Raw genomic sequence first — 15,765 nt, 5'->3', positions numbered from 1 at the left:
GAAAAAAGAAAAACCAAGAACACCTGTTTGACAAACCCAAAGAATGCATCCATTCACTTGTTGAATGATGCCCAGGATTTACTCAGCCCAGGTCCATCCTGATCCAAGCCATTTGTAATCCCGGCATCACAAGACCACAGATATTGAACTATTGGTTTAACCAAATATTGTGAATAAGTAAAACCAATGACTCTCCCCTATGCCTCAATAAAAAAGCATAAACAACCAACCAAATAAATAAATAAATAACAGACTATATACAAAACCTCCAACTTATACTCTTTTAAGTCTTACCTACCTGGTAGCTGCTTTCCCACCCACTCCAAAGGCATGAACACATGGTGTGAGGTCACCATAAAGGCAGGCTAACATAGATGGCAGCTCGGAGTCTACAGTGAAACGAAAAGGGGGCGGAAGGTGAAATGGTGGGAAAAAGGATTGTAGCCGTTACAATTCAAACATGGAGGAGGTGACCCCAGCTTCCTTGTGGACCTCTGTTTCAATTTAATATATCTGGAGAAAAAAAAAAAGTGGCTACAGATTTCCCAGAGAGCAGGACCGCTAATTATGCGATACCCACTCTATCTCTCGCATGTTTTTTTTCCCCAAAAAAGAGAGAATAAAAACCATATTAACCCTTCATCCTTTTCAACTCAATCACTGAACAAGCATGTTTAATACTTTAATCCCTTCTTGATTAATAAGTGCATTAACATATATAAATGGGTAAATCTATTTTGGAAATAACCATCGAATGCCCATACATATGGTAAAACTTCAATGCATTATAACAAAATTATTCCTATTCCTCACCTTGAAAAATATTTCCAATCTCAATTAAGCTAAGAGCATGGATGATTTATACATATATTAAATTAAAGTTAATAAAAAAATACTAGTGATAATTTAAAGAAATTATATGACCTATCAATGCCAAACACTTAAGAAAATGCAATCAAAATATTACAATTTTTAGAAAAAAATAATTGCGACAATTAAGCTGTAGCTCTATTAGTAAATTATAGTATGATTTTATCAATTTATTCATAGGCTCTGGCTATTTCTGTTGCCTATATTACCATTGTTCCATTATATTTTTTTTTTTTGAAAAAGTGCGAGTAAAATGCATGAAGTAAGTTTCTAACAATGATATGTGATGCAGGGTTTATTATCTATCCAAAGAAATATAATTTGCTTGCCGTTGATGCAAGAACCATAAGATTTTTTTTCATATATATATATTTTCATATAAATCTTAATAATTTACTAATTATCATTAATGATTCAGTAACTATTAACATGCAAGCTGGTGCACACAAGAACAGGTTATCGAATCCTAGCTTAATCTTATGGCCATTAAAATATTTATCTTTAGGAGACCTGACCCCATGCCCCTGCCATCCTTTTTTAATTTAAAACAACTCTGCCCCTTTCGATTCGCTCCGCAGAAAGAGTGGACAAATAGAAAAAAGAATAAAAGAAAAACAAAAACCGAACCCGAGGGAGAGAGGGCTCTCTCCACGATATCCTCAGATCCTCGCCTCTCTCGCGCCCGGAAACGTTAATCTCTCGCCCTCTTCGCTTCTCCCAACCCCTCGATCCCTCCCGCCGCCTCCCAATCGATGACTGGCATCGAGCTGTTGTGAAGAACTCGCCTCTTCTTGCCGCCGTCCTTCGCCTCCCCCATCGGGAGATCCATCCACCTCGGGGCGGCGGAGGGGGCCGCGACTGGATCGATATCCAGTGCTTTTCGATCTCCCGGGCTTAGATCTCGGGAGGGTTTCTCGCCGTTCTTGGAATTTCTGGGGTTTCCTTGGGTTTTTTGGTTACGAAGCGTGGGATTTGCGCGTGTTTGCTTTTCGATTTCCGCCGCCGGGGAATGCTGCATGGATAAAGGCGTTGTTGGCCTCCGGAAGTCAGCGAGAGTGTTCCGTATTTCGGGCAACTTCCCATCTGGGTGACCTCTTCTACGAGCAATCGTGATTCCCATGTGAGTTTTAATATATGTTATTTTTATTTTTTAGCACTCTTGATTTTCTTCTTCTTTCTGTTGTTTTCTTTTTCTTTTTTTTTTTTGTTTGGGTCTTGTTTGGTTATTTGTTCTTGCTCATCTGTGTGCTGTGGTGTCTCATGAGATATAATATATTTAGGGTTAGAAATGATTTCATTTTTTGCCTTTTTGGTTCAACTTTCTCGACCATTCTGTTTAACTCTATACTGTTTGCTTTGATTTCATCCACTGGTGGATTGTGTCAGTTGTCTAACTGTATGTTATTCTGCGCAAATAAAATTTTGGGCAATTGAGAAATGTTAATTTTTTTTAATTAAAAAAATGAACGGACTGACATGCTGGATAAGTTTTTATTAGGGATGCTTCAAAAAGGAATTGGTTTGGCTCCGGGATTGATGCAGCTCCATAGCCAGTGTAATCAATTATGGGTTAATACTAGTTGGGTTTTGGCATTGTACATTTAACTCCAACTTTCTCTGCTTGCCATAAGTTTGCTAAGTGCATTATTTCATTTCTGGAACTCATTCAAGGATGAGTAGTTCAATAGTTCTCCATCTTTATGTAATTGGGGGATGACTTATTTGATAATCCATAGCATCATTTGTTAAAAATTTTAGATGGACAACCAAATGTTATTTCATTTTGTTTGTATCTCTTTGGTATACTCAGCATCACAATTTTTAAGTTTTCTGGATATCGTGTTACGAAGGCTGCATCATTAATTGGGTCCTTGCATACCTAAGAATTGAAGACTAACGGGATGAGTCCATCTTCTTCTGTTCACATTGGCTTATTATGGTCAACTGTTTGTGAACATAACTTGCAAGAGCAACTAATTGATTGTTCTATTAATTGTGTATTGACATTGCTGAACTTCAAATTGTAAAACACGCACACACATATTTTTGATTTTGAATTTTTTATGCTTGATGTTTTTCATCTGTCTTTGATATCATTTGTGAAAATTATGTATTGTGGTGCTCTCTGTCTTTGTCTGAATTTTTCTAATGCTTACTTGTCCTATGCTTCTAATGTTGCTGTTCTATCCTGTTTTAGTAAAGTTCTTCTGCCTAAAGTGATCTCGTTTATGCTAAATCCACAGTTCTGTTTTTAAACTCCAGGTGTTGCACTGATTATGGCCCTTAGGAAATACAAACCTGCTGGTGACGCATCTTCTGCCAGTATGGCATCTTTGAATTTTAAAAAGAAGGTGCTTGAGAAGGTCAGTCCTGTGGAGCCAGATATGACAGCAAGTCTCCCAACAGAGGCTGATGTAGATATTGACCTCAGAGAAGTCTACTTTTTGATAATGCATTTTCTATCAGCTGGGCCATGTAATCGGACATATGGACAATTTTGGAATGAGCTTTTGGAGCATCAACTTCTACCCAGAAGATACCATGCTTGGTATTCAAGAAGTGGTTTACGGAGTGGGGATGAAGATGATGATGGTGTGTCACTTCCATTGTGCTACCTCAAGTTGGCTGAGAGGTACATACTGTGATGTTAATTTGCAACTTCAAATTTCTAATTTGTTTATTTTTTTTAATTCTTAATCAAATGGATAGACTGTTATGCTCGCTTGGGATTTTATGTGAAACTAATATGTTGCTTCAATGCCTAGGTCTTTGATATTGCGATGTTATTGAGTTTCTAAAGCTAGTCTTTCTTTGGTTTTGCATTTGATCCTGAACTTCTGCATGTTTGCTATTGCTGATATCTTTAACATTGGTAGCTAGTCATTATGTTTTGGATTATTAGAGTACATGCTAGATTCTTATAATCACATTGTAGATCTTCTTCTGTATGCATTGTTCTCTATAAACGTTGCCTTAGACATGCTCTGGACCATGTTATTAACTCTATACAATGATGTAACATCAAACTAATATGACCAAGCTTTTTTTCTTACATCAAAACAAAATCACAAATGCTTATTTTTTTTTATAGATAAAGGGAAGGTGAGCTAATTGATATATTTATTACACTAAATAATAAGTGATTCTTTAAGGAGTACTGCTTCACCGTGCAACAAAGGTGCAACCTTCCATATTCCCCCTTTGACTGAGAAAGAGGTTGGATAAAGAGCAAAGATGATAATTTTATCGTTCCACCTCTCTTTTATTCATCTCTTTCTGAAATAGAGTCATTGTGTTATTTCTAATATTAAACAGATCAGAGTCATCAAATTTTTATTTGCTGAGACAGTCTGATGAAGATAGAGTTGAACTCAAGAGCTGAATTGTACAATATAATAAAATAGATAGAAATATAAATTGATTAAACAAGTGATAGACTTCATGTCTTGGTTTTGGTAATTATGTTTCTTTCAGACTGCTTACTTTGGTAGAATGATAGGCTATTATTGTTTGTTGATTATGTCCTGGTTATTGACATTTATTCTAGCATTACCATGACAGTGATATGCGACTTGTAGATTTTACATCGTAGAGGTATTTTGGAGGCTCATGCTTTCGATCATCTTGATGAGCAGATTATCCCACTTTGAACCATTTTCCCACTTGATTAAATGCTGCATTGTAGGTACCCTCACGTTGGAAAGGATCACTTGGTAAAGCTTTTGAAGCAATTGATTCTTAATTCTTCCCATCAATTGCATGGCATGGTTGGTGGAGGTCCTCCAAATGCAGCTGATGTTCCCACACTCCTGGGATCTGGTTCCTTTTCTCTTCTTGGATGTAAGTGATATTTATGCTCTGTATCTTTTTGATGCATTATGCTAGAGCATGTTTCATCCGTTGTCATGGAATGATACTTGCACCATCAATTGATCCATTTTCATTTCATTTAATTTTTTGGCATATGTTTTTTATTGACCATCTCTCTCTCTCTCTCTCTCTCTGTCTCTCTCTCTCTCTCTCTAATCTTGTACCCTTAATATGGAATTTCTGCTAATACTTTTTGTCTTCCAGCTGATAGGGATAAAGAAGACAAGGGAACCGATAAGTTGCCTGGTTATCTTCGTTGGCCACACATGCAGGCTGATCAGGTGCATGGGTTAAGCTTGAGGGAGATAGGTGGTGGTTTCACAAAGCATCATCGTGCTCCATCTGTTCGTGCAGCATGCTATGCCATTGCTAAACCATTGACTCTAGTGCAAAAGATGCAAATCATAAAAAAATTGCGGGGACATCAGAATGCTGTCTATTGTGGTAGTGCTCTTATGCTTTGTGTAGAATTTGCATATGTTTTCTTTTGGACTTTGAGATATTTTCTGATGCGAACTTTTCTCTGCAATAGGTACTGTTCTATTTACGCATCTCTCTTATAATTTGGAAATGCATTTGCAATATATACTGTTCTTTGATGCATGTGAGGTATATCTTATATCAACTTTGTGTCTATTGAGATATGGAGCTGCTCAACTTTTTACGATGTATATAAATAATTCCAACCATTTCTCGTTAAAACAAAGGCCATCCAAGAAGGCCATGGTGTTATCTAGGCCTATATTATCATTGTTTCAGCTGCTCGTTTATTATGCTTATGATAGGATTAAACTGCAGAACTTGGTTTGTGAAGCTTTCCCCAAAATAATGAGACAAAGCTTGTTCTTTATCTAATCTATTAGGCATTAAAGGTTTGTTTGTGAAGTCTCAATTATATTTACTAATTTTATTCGTTGAGACAAGGTTACTGATGTTGTAGTTATAATTTTTTTTCTTCATCATGGAGCATGCGCATGAGGCTTGATTTAAATTTCCAGCTTGAATTCTATTAATTCTGAATGAGATAAAGGATTCCACTCACGTGCACTTGCAAGATTATCAACCTCTTTTCATGTCTTTCTGTGATTATATTGTTTTGGAATGTTTTCAGGACTTTTTTCAGTTACCTTGCTTTTTGATTGCCACTAGGCTTTTAGTGTTTGAATGCACCAGTTCAATTACCACTTCAGCAAACACTATATATGCAGAATTGGTAGTGCTTGTTGTCACACAACAATTGATAGTATAATCCTCTTATGGAACTTGGAGGCATTATGTTGAAGTCTCATGATGTATTCCATGCTAAATGTTTCACCCTTTTTTTTGGAGTGAACAGAGAACTACTGATTTTTGCTTTGCAGAATAATACATGGGTTTAGATCTGGTAACTCCTGCTTTCTGTATAAGTGACATCAGTTACTAACATCCTCTATCAACATGGGATGGAATTTTGACTATTTTAGTGTTGTGGTTGGAATTAAAGCTTCTGCAGAAGAGAACAAGGAAGTATATGGATTAGGGTGAGAAAAACATGTTGGAGTGTAATAAACCATGGCGGAGAGTTCTATATCAACCAGTGTAGTATGCTGTTTTGAAGGAGTGATAGTGAGGCTTGACCCTAAGGAAGGGGAATATGTTATGGCTGACAGCTGAAGAGTCTGTAGGAGATCAGAATCTGAATGTATAATATCAAGAAATTCAGTGTTTGACATTTGAAAGATATTTAGCTAATATTTCGCAATTAATTCTCACACACAAATAGGTGAATTTTGTGCGGTGGTACTATTCCGAGAAAAATATTATGCTGAAGTACTTGTGGGAATCTGCTGACTTCTCAATTTTGTTTAGTTTTCTTTCGCTATCGTATATGAAATGTATAGTTTGACAAAGATTCAGATCCTAGCAGGATATCCCACGGGACACCGAGATGGGGTACCATCCCATGTGTCGGGATAGGGGTGTCCCGCTAGTGTCATAGCGTTCTGATCGGGATGTCTTGGAACATCTTCTGTCTCAAGTGTCGAGACGGGGCAGGATGGTGGCGCATCTCATTCCATGAGAATATCGGACAGCCCTGTCCCACGGGATTTAAAATCTAGGTTCTAGATATCTACCCTAAATGTCAGACCCATAACTTATAGTGCTTTAATAAATTTGGCGATACCACTGCTTGTTGCTGCTTTTTCTATCCATATTCTGATTTCTATTATGGAATCCATGCGTACATTGTTGTTGTTATTTTCCGTTTTTCCTCTTCAACTTAGTTGGATTCTTTAGTTGGTTTTTTCTATAATTATTAAATTCAATATTACATTGTGTCACTGTATCAGTTTCATTTGGTTTTTCTTTTCTGCAGCTACATTTGATCGCTCAGGGCGATATGTAATTACTGGTTCGGATGATCGCCTTGTAAAGATCTGGTCGATGGAAACTGCATTTTGCCTAGCCAGCTGCCGTGGACATGAAGTGAGTCTTCAACCATAACATCTTTTCTTTTTCCCCTCAGTGAATAAACTCCTGTATTCTTCTGTTTTGAAGGGTGACATTACTGATTTGGCTGTGAGTTCAAATAATGCATTGGTAGCATCTTCTTCAAATGATTTCATTATTAGAGTTGTAAGTCCATCACTTTTTTAGGCACAATTTGTGAAACATGATTACCTTCTGTGCATTGTTTCTGCTTCTATGTTTTTTATTTTTTTCGTCTTATCAATGCAGTGGCGTTTACCTGATGGACTACCAATTTCAGTCCTAAGGGGACATACTGGAGCAGTAACTGCTATTGCCTTTAGTCCCAGGCCAAGCGCTGTTTACCAGCTATTATCGTGAGTTTTATTTTCCGTCTTATTGTATCCCTTTCTTCCTTACATTGTTTATATTGCTTTTTTTTTTTTAACAAGCAATTGATTTTTAATTTGGATCTATGTGTTGTCTTTATGATCATAGGTGATATTCTTGATGCCTTCTCTGACCTATAACATGTCTTCCTTGATGTTTCAAGAAATTTTGTTCTCTGTGGTTCTGTTTAAACTTGTTTCTTGAAGAGAATCGTTTATTGTTCATCATTTTTTTTTCTGATACATGAAAAGCTATGAGGATGCTTGAAAGTAGAAATAGTTAAAACTTCTGTAGAAGATCGTACTATATGACTCATCACACAGGTTAGGACATCTTCTACCACTTCGGATACATTTTGATGTATGAAATAGGCCAGCTAACTGATGAGGTGCAATACAACTGCCTTCCAAATGAAAGTAACCTAGGAACTATTCAAATGCGCAGGCTGGTATTAGTCACCCTAAAGTTATATGAAATGTTCATGCTACAGATTTGGCCCATGGTTCAATGAATTGTATTAGTTATTAATGAGTACTTGATGATTTTGAGTAAATACTTGATAATTTTGGAGTCATGAACTATTTGATGTTCAGAAATACGGTTATTATTCTTTGTCAAAGGTCCATGTCAGTTTGATGTATTGACCGTTTTCTTGTGAAATTGCCAGCTTTTGACCACGTGAGCCAGGGGAACTATTTAGTTTTCGCTAAATCTAGCATAATAGAAGACAATTAGGATTTTTTTTCCCTATTGATATATTTTATTGGGTATGGAGGTTTTGAAGTATAAAATTAATGTTTAGAAATCCCAGATTAGTTATTGATGTGGAGACAATTGGATTAAGTTTTTGAGTGGTTCATGCATTTTCACATCTTGAGCTACGTTGTGGTTGAAATTTAGTTAGTTCTGTCCTTTCTATTTCTTTATTTGTGGTTTCAGGCCTTTTCCTTTTGGGGGAAGAAGGTCTTTTTTTTTTTTTTTTTGGTGTTTTGTATTTCTAAAACTAGAAGGATACTAGAGATTGCCTATGTAATGGCCAAAACATAGTGAATTTGATCCACAATGGGGTATTATAGTGCCCCACTCTTTTTTTTAAAACGCACTTTTTTTCAATAAATTTTCTTTTAACCATTCTTGTGCTTCCCTTTAATATTCTCCTCATGTTTGAGGATTATGAAAATCTTGGCTCTTGTTTTGTAGGGTCATAGTTTTCTAACCTCAGAAGGTGATAGAGGAGGATCAGATTAGAGTGAAGTAGATTGTGATTTTGATCTTAATATAAAGGCTCTTAAAAAAAATTTGGAAAAGATTGACCTTCTCTAACTTTATGTGGTTGTTGGAAATCTTTCATTCCATGCATTCCCCCAAAATATCTACTAATGGGGAGGCATGCTTAAGGATGATGGTTTTATATCTAATGGTATATTGTGTGAATTGTTTAGGATTCAGCCTTCTTCTATTATGAGTAATTTTTGTGCTACTGATTTCTTAGTTCTTGCTTAGCTTTTCAAATGCCTCCTTGTACTTCTGACTTCTTATCCCTCCTTCTTCTTCGCATTCCTTTGAAGCATCTCTACTATTATTATGCAAAATTTTTAGAATATTCTCTTTAAGGCTGTTGAATCTTTGTGCTGCAATGTTGAATAACAAGCGTTCACATGAGTTGTGAGTTAATATTAAAATGAAGAAAAGTAATGGAAGTATAAAGGAATTGAGGAGGAAACAAGTAAACATGGATCTAGTGGGTGAAAGATAAGATCCATAGTCCTTTGTAAATTAAAAACCAAATATGATCAATGAATAGGGCTTACTTAGAAAAGTCAAAATGATTATTAATTGTAACATTTTTTTTGGTATAGCCAAATTTATATGTTATGCAATAACATAGAAAACTAGATAATAGATACTCCATCAAGATAACATTTGCAAACTTTTGAGCCATCACAAATGCACATATTATCATGAAAATCCAGGTTCACCGCACTACCCTAAACCACCCAGTTTGGTGCATATCGAATCGAACTGACTGGAAACGGAATGGTTCACCTTATTGACTTGGTAAAGGGCCCATTAAAAAGCTCCCTTGGAGTTTGAGAGTTGCTTGATTCACTCACGATCACCCCCCTCACCCCCCATGCATCCTTCACTCACGATCACAACACCCCCCCCCCCACCCCAACCCCCCACGGAAAAAAAAAAAAAAAAAAGAAAAACCTCTCTCCCTTCCTCTCCTCTCTCTCCTTCTCCTTTTTCCTCTTCATCTCCCTGTGTTGGTACACCCTTCGGCAAATGTCGGTTAAAACAAAAGGCTTCTCTGAATATTTATCATGTTTAAGTTGGTCACAGATTGTTGTGTCAGAATAAAGAGAAAACTGATGTTTAGAATTTAAGTCTCATAAAAGACCTAAAAATTTCCAAAATGACTTCCTGATATTAATTCAACTTTCACAAACCTCGATCACAACTTAAACCATGCAAAACAAACATAAGGAAATGACTGCAAAAATGATGTGGGTCAATGGCTAATTTTCACAAACAATTTTGCACTGTTTTCTATTGGCTCTTATTATCTGAGTTAGCCTTGAATTAAAATTTCAGTTTTGGAGATTCTACGTCAGCTTAGGCTGAAAGAATCAGCCATTTTGTTTAGTCTGCAGATGTTTACAGCTGACTGAGCATTATTGATAAGTTATCTTTTTTAGCCGAATGCTAGACTACAAAAAAAAAAGACATGGAATCTTTCAATATAAGATTTATATGTTCATTCTTTAAGTCAGACTGATCTACATGACATTTTTTTTTTTATGCATGAGTTTTGATTTCATAAAGATATCTACAGAAATGCAATCATAAACTAGCAAACTGTGTTTCTAGTTTGGGATTTCGAATTAACTTGCTAGGACTAGAAATTTAAACTTTGGCAAATATTTAATGGAGTTTAAGAAGTTCTTGAATGGGGAACAGATGAAAATAAATTGAAAGCCAGGATCTAGTACTGTTACATGTAGCTGTACCGGATGGGGACCAGTATGGTTCTGGAACTTCCCATACCCTACCAATGCATGGTACCATTGCTGGTGCTGGCACTGTACAGGTGTGACCAACTACCTTGTGTCTGAATGGTATGGTGCCAAGGAGTGCGCTAATTACTGGTCCCCTTCTGGTGTGGTACTGCATGGCCGAGATGAGCAGGATGAACTGATACTTCAATCCTTGATTGAAAACAAATGAATAGGAGAAAATTCATACGAGTTTCTGGAGAGTTCATGAAATGTTAGAAAAATTTGTAAGGTTAGTGTTATTCTCTCATTAAATTAGTATAAGACTGGGGGAAGAATTTTTGTGAAATATCCAAGAAGGGGCAACTTTCAATAAGTTGGAGAGCATCAATACAAGGGATGGACAAGGTAATTAAAGATTTGTGCTTGTGAATGGTGAAAAAATAAAGCTATTATCAAAAGCATGCATTGCCAAGTGGTTTTATTGAAACCATGTCTTTCAGATAAATAGGACCTGTTCCATTCAATACATGCTGAAACATGTACGGATGTACCAACCTGTTCTGGTGCTGTTTTCCATTCTGGAGGCAAAAAGATAAAACATTTTTTTGATGAAGCAACTTGTTTTTTTTCATGGGATTTCAAATCATGATATGCTAACACATTCATCTTGTTATCTGTACTTTTTAATGGAATGCAGTGTGTAATTTTTCTTCCAATGTAACAAGAAGTAGCCTTGTTGTTTTGGGGATTGCTTCCTTCCTTTTATAGCATAGTTTTTGACTGAGCAGGTCTTCCGATGATGGAACCTGCCGGATCTGGGATGCTAGGAACTCCCATCTCAGTCCACGAATTTACATCCCAAAACCTTCAGATAATTCAGCTGGTTTGTTTTTCATTTTCCTATGGCAATTCCGTTGCTTTAATGGTGGTCAGTGCTGAGAGCTTGTGTAATGATGAAATTGATGCCAGGAAAGAGCTCTGATCCCTCTCCTAGTACTGGTCAACAGAGTCACCAGATCTTATGTTGTGCATTCAATGCTAATGGAACTGTATTTGTCACTGGCAGCTCTGACACATATGCAAGGGTACAGTTAAATATGAATCTCTATATGTTTGCAATGCTAATTTGGTTTTGTCTATTAGTTTATTGAGATCAATACACAATATGGAGCTACTGAGTTCCTGGTGCAGTGGAACCTTACAACTGAGTTGGTTGCAGGTCTGGAATGCTTGTAAGAGCAACACTGATGACTCTGAGCAACCAAATCATGAGATGGATCTGTTATCTGGTCATGAAAATGATGTCAATTATGTGCAATTCAGGTTAGTTGGCTCTCGATTCAGTGGCTGTGCTGTGGTTTCTAGATCTTCTACAGCTGATATGTTTAAAAGATTTAGTTTTTCTTTTTGATTTTATATTCTGATCATGGGTGCTTTCCCTTGATTCAGTGGCTGTGTTGTGGCTTCTCGATCTTGTACAGCTGATATTTTAAAGGAGGATAATATTCCAAAGTTCAAAAATTCCTGGTTAGTTTCTCTCTTTTTTCAGTTACTGTCATTTATTTAACTCCTTATGTGTGCGTGTGGAAATATATGATAAATAGCCATGAATACCACTCTGACTATTGACCTGGTCAATTAGTTAGTGCTGTCTGTATCAACCTTGAAGTATTTATGTTTTGTAGGTTCACTCATGACAACATAGTTACGTGCTCCCGTGATGGCAGTGCAATTATTTGGATTCCAAGGTCCCGACGATCTCATGTGAGCACAATCTAACTCAGTGGTTTACTCCTTAGTCTTCTTATTCTTCTCTCCAGTTGGATTAGTACATTTCGTTTGGCTACTATAGGAAATAGTACATAGATATTCTTGTAGGCATTTGAGTAAGGCCTCAACTTTATTTCTCAGAGCTTTTAATGTATGTATAAGGTTGGAACTTTCTTCCTAATTTGCCTGTCCTCATATAGAAATCTCCGCATGCAGGAGATAACATCAAACGGCCAAATCATGCTAAGAATCATTGGAAATCGTTCTATTGTTGTTTGATCTGTAGTGGGTTAATATTTTTCTTATACCATTGAACCTTTTTAATTTCAACATGTTAACTCCTGGGAGCTAGATCGATTAATTCATTGATTGGTTGTGCATGCTATGATATAGCCTATTGATTTTAAATTGAAACATGTGTTTTCCCTTAATTGTATAGTGTCAACTGATTGGAGGTATGAATGTAACTTTTTCAGAATAGATGCTTTTGAATTTGCTATAGATATCTGAAAGTTACATTTTCTATCTTTGGATTTTCCTTACTGTGGTAAGATTTATCTGTTTATCTTAGGGAAAAGTTGGGCGCTGGACACGTGCTTATCATCTTAAGGTTCCTCCTCCACCTATGCCTCCTCAACCTCCTCGTGGGGGTCCGCGTCAGAGATTTCAGCCAACTCCTCGAGGTGTTAATATGATTGTGTGGAGCTTGGATAATCGCTTCGTGCTTGCTGCTATCATGGGTAAGTAGGCACTAGGCAGTATTCTTTTTTGTATGTATCTGAAAAGCTGGAATGATGTTTCCAAGAGCCTTTGAAACTTAATTTTTTATAGAAAACATGCATATTTGAGCACAAAGATGGATCTAATGGCCTAATCAGTGTTTCAGGCTTCTAATAAATGGAAGTGTTGCAAAAGATAAACATCTTACTCTATCAGAACTCAATAGAAATGATCTTCTACGTGTATTAAATGACATCTGGTTTTTAAATTGGTGGACTGTGTCACTAGTATTAGGGCTTCATATTTGTCTTGGTTAGGTTGATCCTTATTCTGTGTTTTTTTCCAATCTTATATTCTATATATATTTTTTTCCTTATGGGAAATTAATGTCCCCACATTTTTTATGTGATGATGCATTTCAAACCAACAAAAAAAAAAAAAAAATAACGAACACAATGATGTCAGTTCTAGGTGCAAGTTGTACCTTTTCAACAGGCGATAGTGGGTAGTATTTTTTGTGATGAACAATGACCCTAAGGGGGTCCACTGCATGAATTAATCTTATGAGATATCCTCATGCTTTATAATTTTAAGCTTAGGAAAATGATGTGCAAGAAATGGAGCATCTTAATACTTTCAATGTTTCTGTGCTGATTTTTTGGTACTTGTATGGATCTGCAATCTGGATTGGTTTAAATGAGTTTGAGTTGATTTAGTTAATACTGTTTTCTGTGTTGCATTTCTGTTGTGTTTAGGGATCTTTCTATTGATAAACATGTTTTAGTTATGATCTTGGATTTTGTTTTTAATTAAGTAGGCTCTATGGAATTACTTTTCCATGGTTATCTTGTATCATAATTCTTATATCATAATTCTTATTGTATCATTGTTTTCTGTAGATTGCAGAATATGTGTTTGGAATGCATCTGATGGCAGCCTAGTTCATTCCTTGATTGGTCATAGTGAATCAGTAAGTGTTTCAACATTGCAGTGCTTCTAGTTGATATGCTTCTTAGCATTTTATTTTGTTGATTGATGGACCACCTCAATTCTTAGTAACAACATGTTCATATTCTTATGGACTCGCTATTTGGTCTGACATTGTTCAAGCCATTATATTTCTTATGATATAGTCTCTTGTCCCACATGCACATGTGCTTGGATGTACACATGTACACATAGACATTGTCAATATTCCTCTGAATGCGACTCAAACCTACCATTCAAACAATTGCAAATTTATATTCCAACTCTTCTAGATCCAATTTGCTTCTTATCAAACTTGAGCTGAACCACCTTTTCAAATTGAAGACTGATTCAATTTGTGCTATATCGATACCATCCTAAATCATCAAAAATAGTTTTTGTTTTTTTTTTTACATTTTTTTTGGGAGTGGGGCAACATTTGGTAGAAAGCAGGAATTTCTTCTTACATTGATGGGGGTTTTTAAAAAGATTTACCAGTGGAGATTTGTCATGAGATGAAGGATGGATGCTTTAATCATGCCACCATGGGAGCATATCAAGATCCTCCCATTTTTCTTCCATGATAAGGCAATAAACAGATGAGCAATTTGACAATGTGGGAATTAGGTGTGTTCCATGAGGCAGCAGCTGGTAATGATCCCACATTATGATAATGGAGCTGGGCCTCCATGATTTGGTGGCAAGTGCATACCATACTAACATAATGGCCCTACATGATTGCATGATGGCTTGCAAGTTTCATGCAATGACATAGTGGCATGGTCCAACTTGCTATGACGACATTTTCTCTGTGTTTTATCTCCTTTTCTTCAGAAGGCATATATGGGCATTGACTTTTTGTGTAGTAAGAAATGATGCCACCTCTAGGTTGAATTGAGTACCCCCACATGTAATTGTAAGAGGGGGATATACAAGGAGAAAATCTGGGGCTCTGATAACTTCCTCACTAGCCATCTATGTTAGGACTTTGAGGTGCTTGTGAATCTGATGATAAAAAGAACATTTTTGGCATGCATCAGGTTTAAAATTATGAAGTGTTCCTTTACCATGCACCACTGATGTTCTTTTGTGCAATTAAGTGGAGGATATGCCATTACTCCTTTGGCTTTATTTTAATAGGCTAAGCCTTTCACGCAATAACTTCTAAAATTTTTTAACTCCAGTGCCTGGATTTCGACTTTGTTAGGTCATATCAAAGTTGGTTATAAATGTGAAGAATCTCTCCCTACACATCAATTGATGCTGGAGCTAGTGGCCAGCATGACTGCATCATTCAAAAAATAAAATAAAATGAAGGAGTCTTTTTGGCTTGGCTTCAAGCGGTACTGAGTGGTAATAATCTGAACTGAACAATCGGGCATCGGTAACTTTCTTATCGCGGGGTATCGTGGTACACACGTGTGCAATGAGGGCACGAACCTAGCTCCATTCAGCTTGGTAGCTGTGGACCGGCACAGACCAGCACTTGAGGCTGTCACATTTGCAGAAGCAATTGTTTTGTGGCAAAAGGAGATAATTTCGGTTAGTTAAAATAGCTAGTATATTATGTGTGTCATAAATTTCACAAACCCTGTTTGCATGAATGAACTTAGTAGATCCTACAAAACTACAACTTTACAAAGCCTGTTTTCCTCTTAGTAGGAGAAGTGTGTTAAAAATCAGAACTCATATTCTTAATAAATCTGGAAAAACACTAGTTTTATGGGTA

General features: G+C 36.5%; 1 protein-coding gene across 2 annotated transcripts in view; it reads left to right on the top strand.

The window, feature by feature from the left end:
- The first annotated feature begins 1,446 nt into the window (after positions 1-1,446).
- LOC105057392 (uncharacterized) overlaps positions 1,447-15,765 on the top strand; it is a 32,713-nt gene continuing 18,394 nt past the window's right edge. The window contains exons 1-14 of one of the 2 annotated variants that reach the window (XM_073248744.1): positions 1,447-1,990; positions 3,133-3,502; positions 4,556-4,710; positions 4,945-5,184; positions 7,097-7,206; positions 7,279-7,356; positions 7,459-7,565; positions 11,369-11,463; positions 11,550-11,665; positions 11,800-11,903; positions 12,030-12,107; positions 12,266-12,344; positions 12,922-13,090; positions 13,970-14,040. In XM_073248744.1, coding sequence (XP_073104845.1) covers positions 3,147-3,502; positions 4,556-4,710; positions 4,945-5,184; positions 7,097-7,206; positions 7,279-7,356; positions 7,459-7,565; positions 11,369-11,463; positions 11,550-11,665; positions 11,800-11,903; positions 12,030-12,107; positions 12,266-12,344; positions 12,922-13,090; positions 13,970-14,040 — 1,758 coding nt within the window. In that variant the 5' untranslated portion in view covers positions 1,447-1,990; positions 3,133-3,146. The remainder of the gene's footprint in view (positions 1,991-3,132; positions 3,503-4,555; positions 4,711-4,944; positions 5,185-7,096; positions 7,207-7,278; positions 7,357-7,458; positions 7,566-11,368; positions 11,464-11,549; positions 11,666-11,799; positions 11,904-12,029; positions 12,108-12,265; positions 12,345-12,921; positions 13,091-13,969; positions 14,041-15,765) is intronic. The other variant, XM_010939991.4, reaches the window with a different exon arrangement.

This window comes from Elaeis guineensis, chromosome 14 (assembly GCF_000442705.2).
Source record: "Elaeis guineensis isolate ETL-2024a chromosome 14, EG11, whole genome shotgun sequence".
Taxonomy (NCBI): domain Eukaryota; kingdom Viridiplantae; phylum Streptophyta; class Magnoliopsida; order Arecales; family Arecaceae; genus Elaeis; species Elaeis guineensis.
Note: the sequence above shows the minus strand (reverse complement) of the source record. Positions and strands in the feature narration are given on the sequence as shown.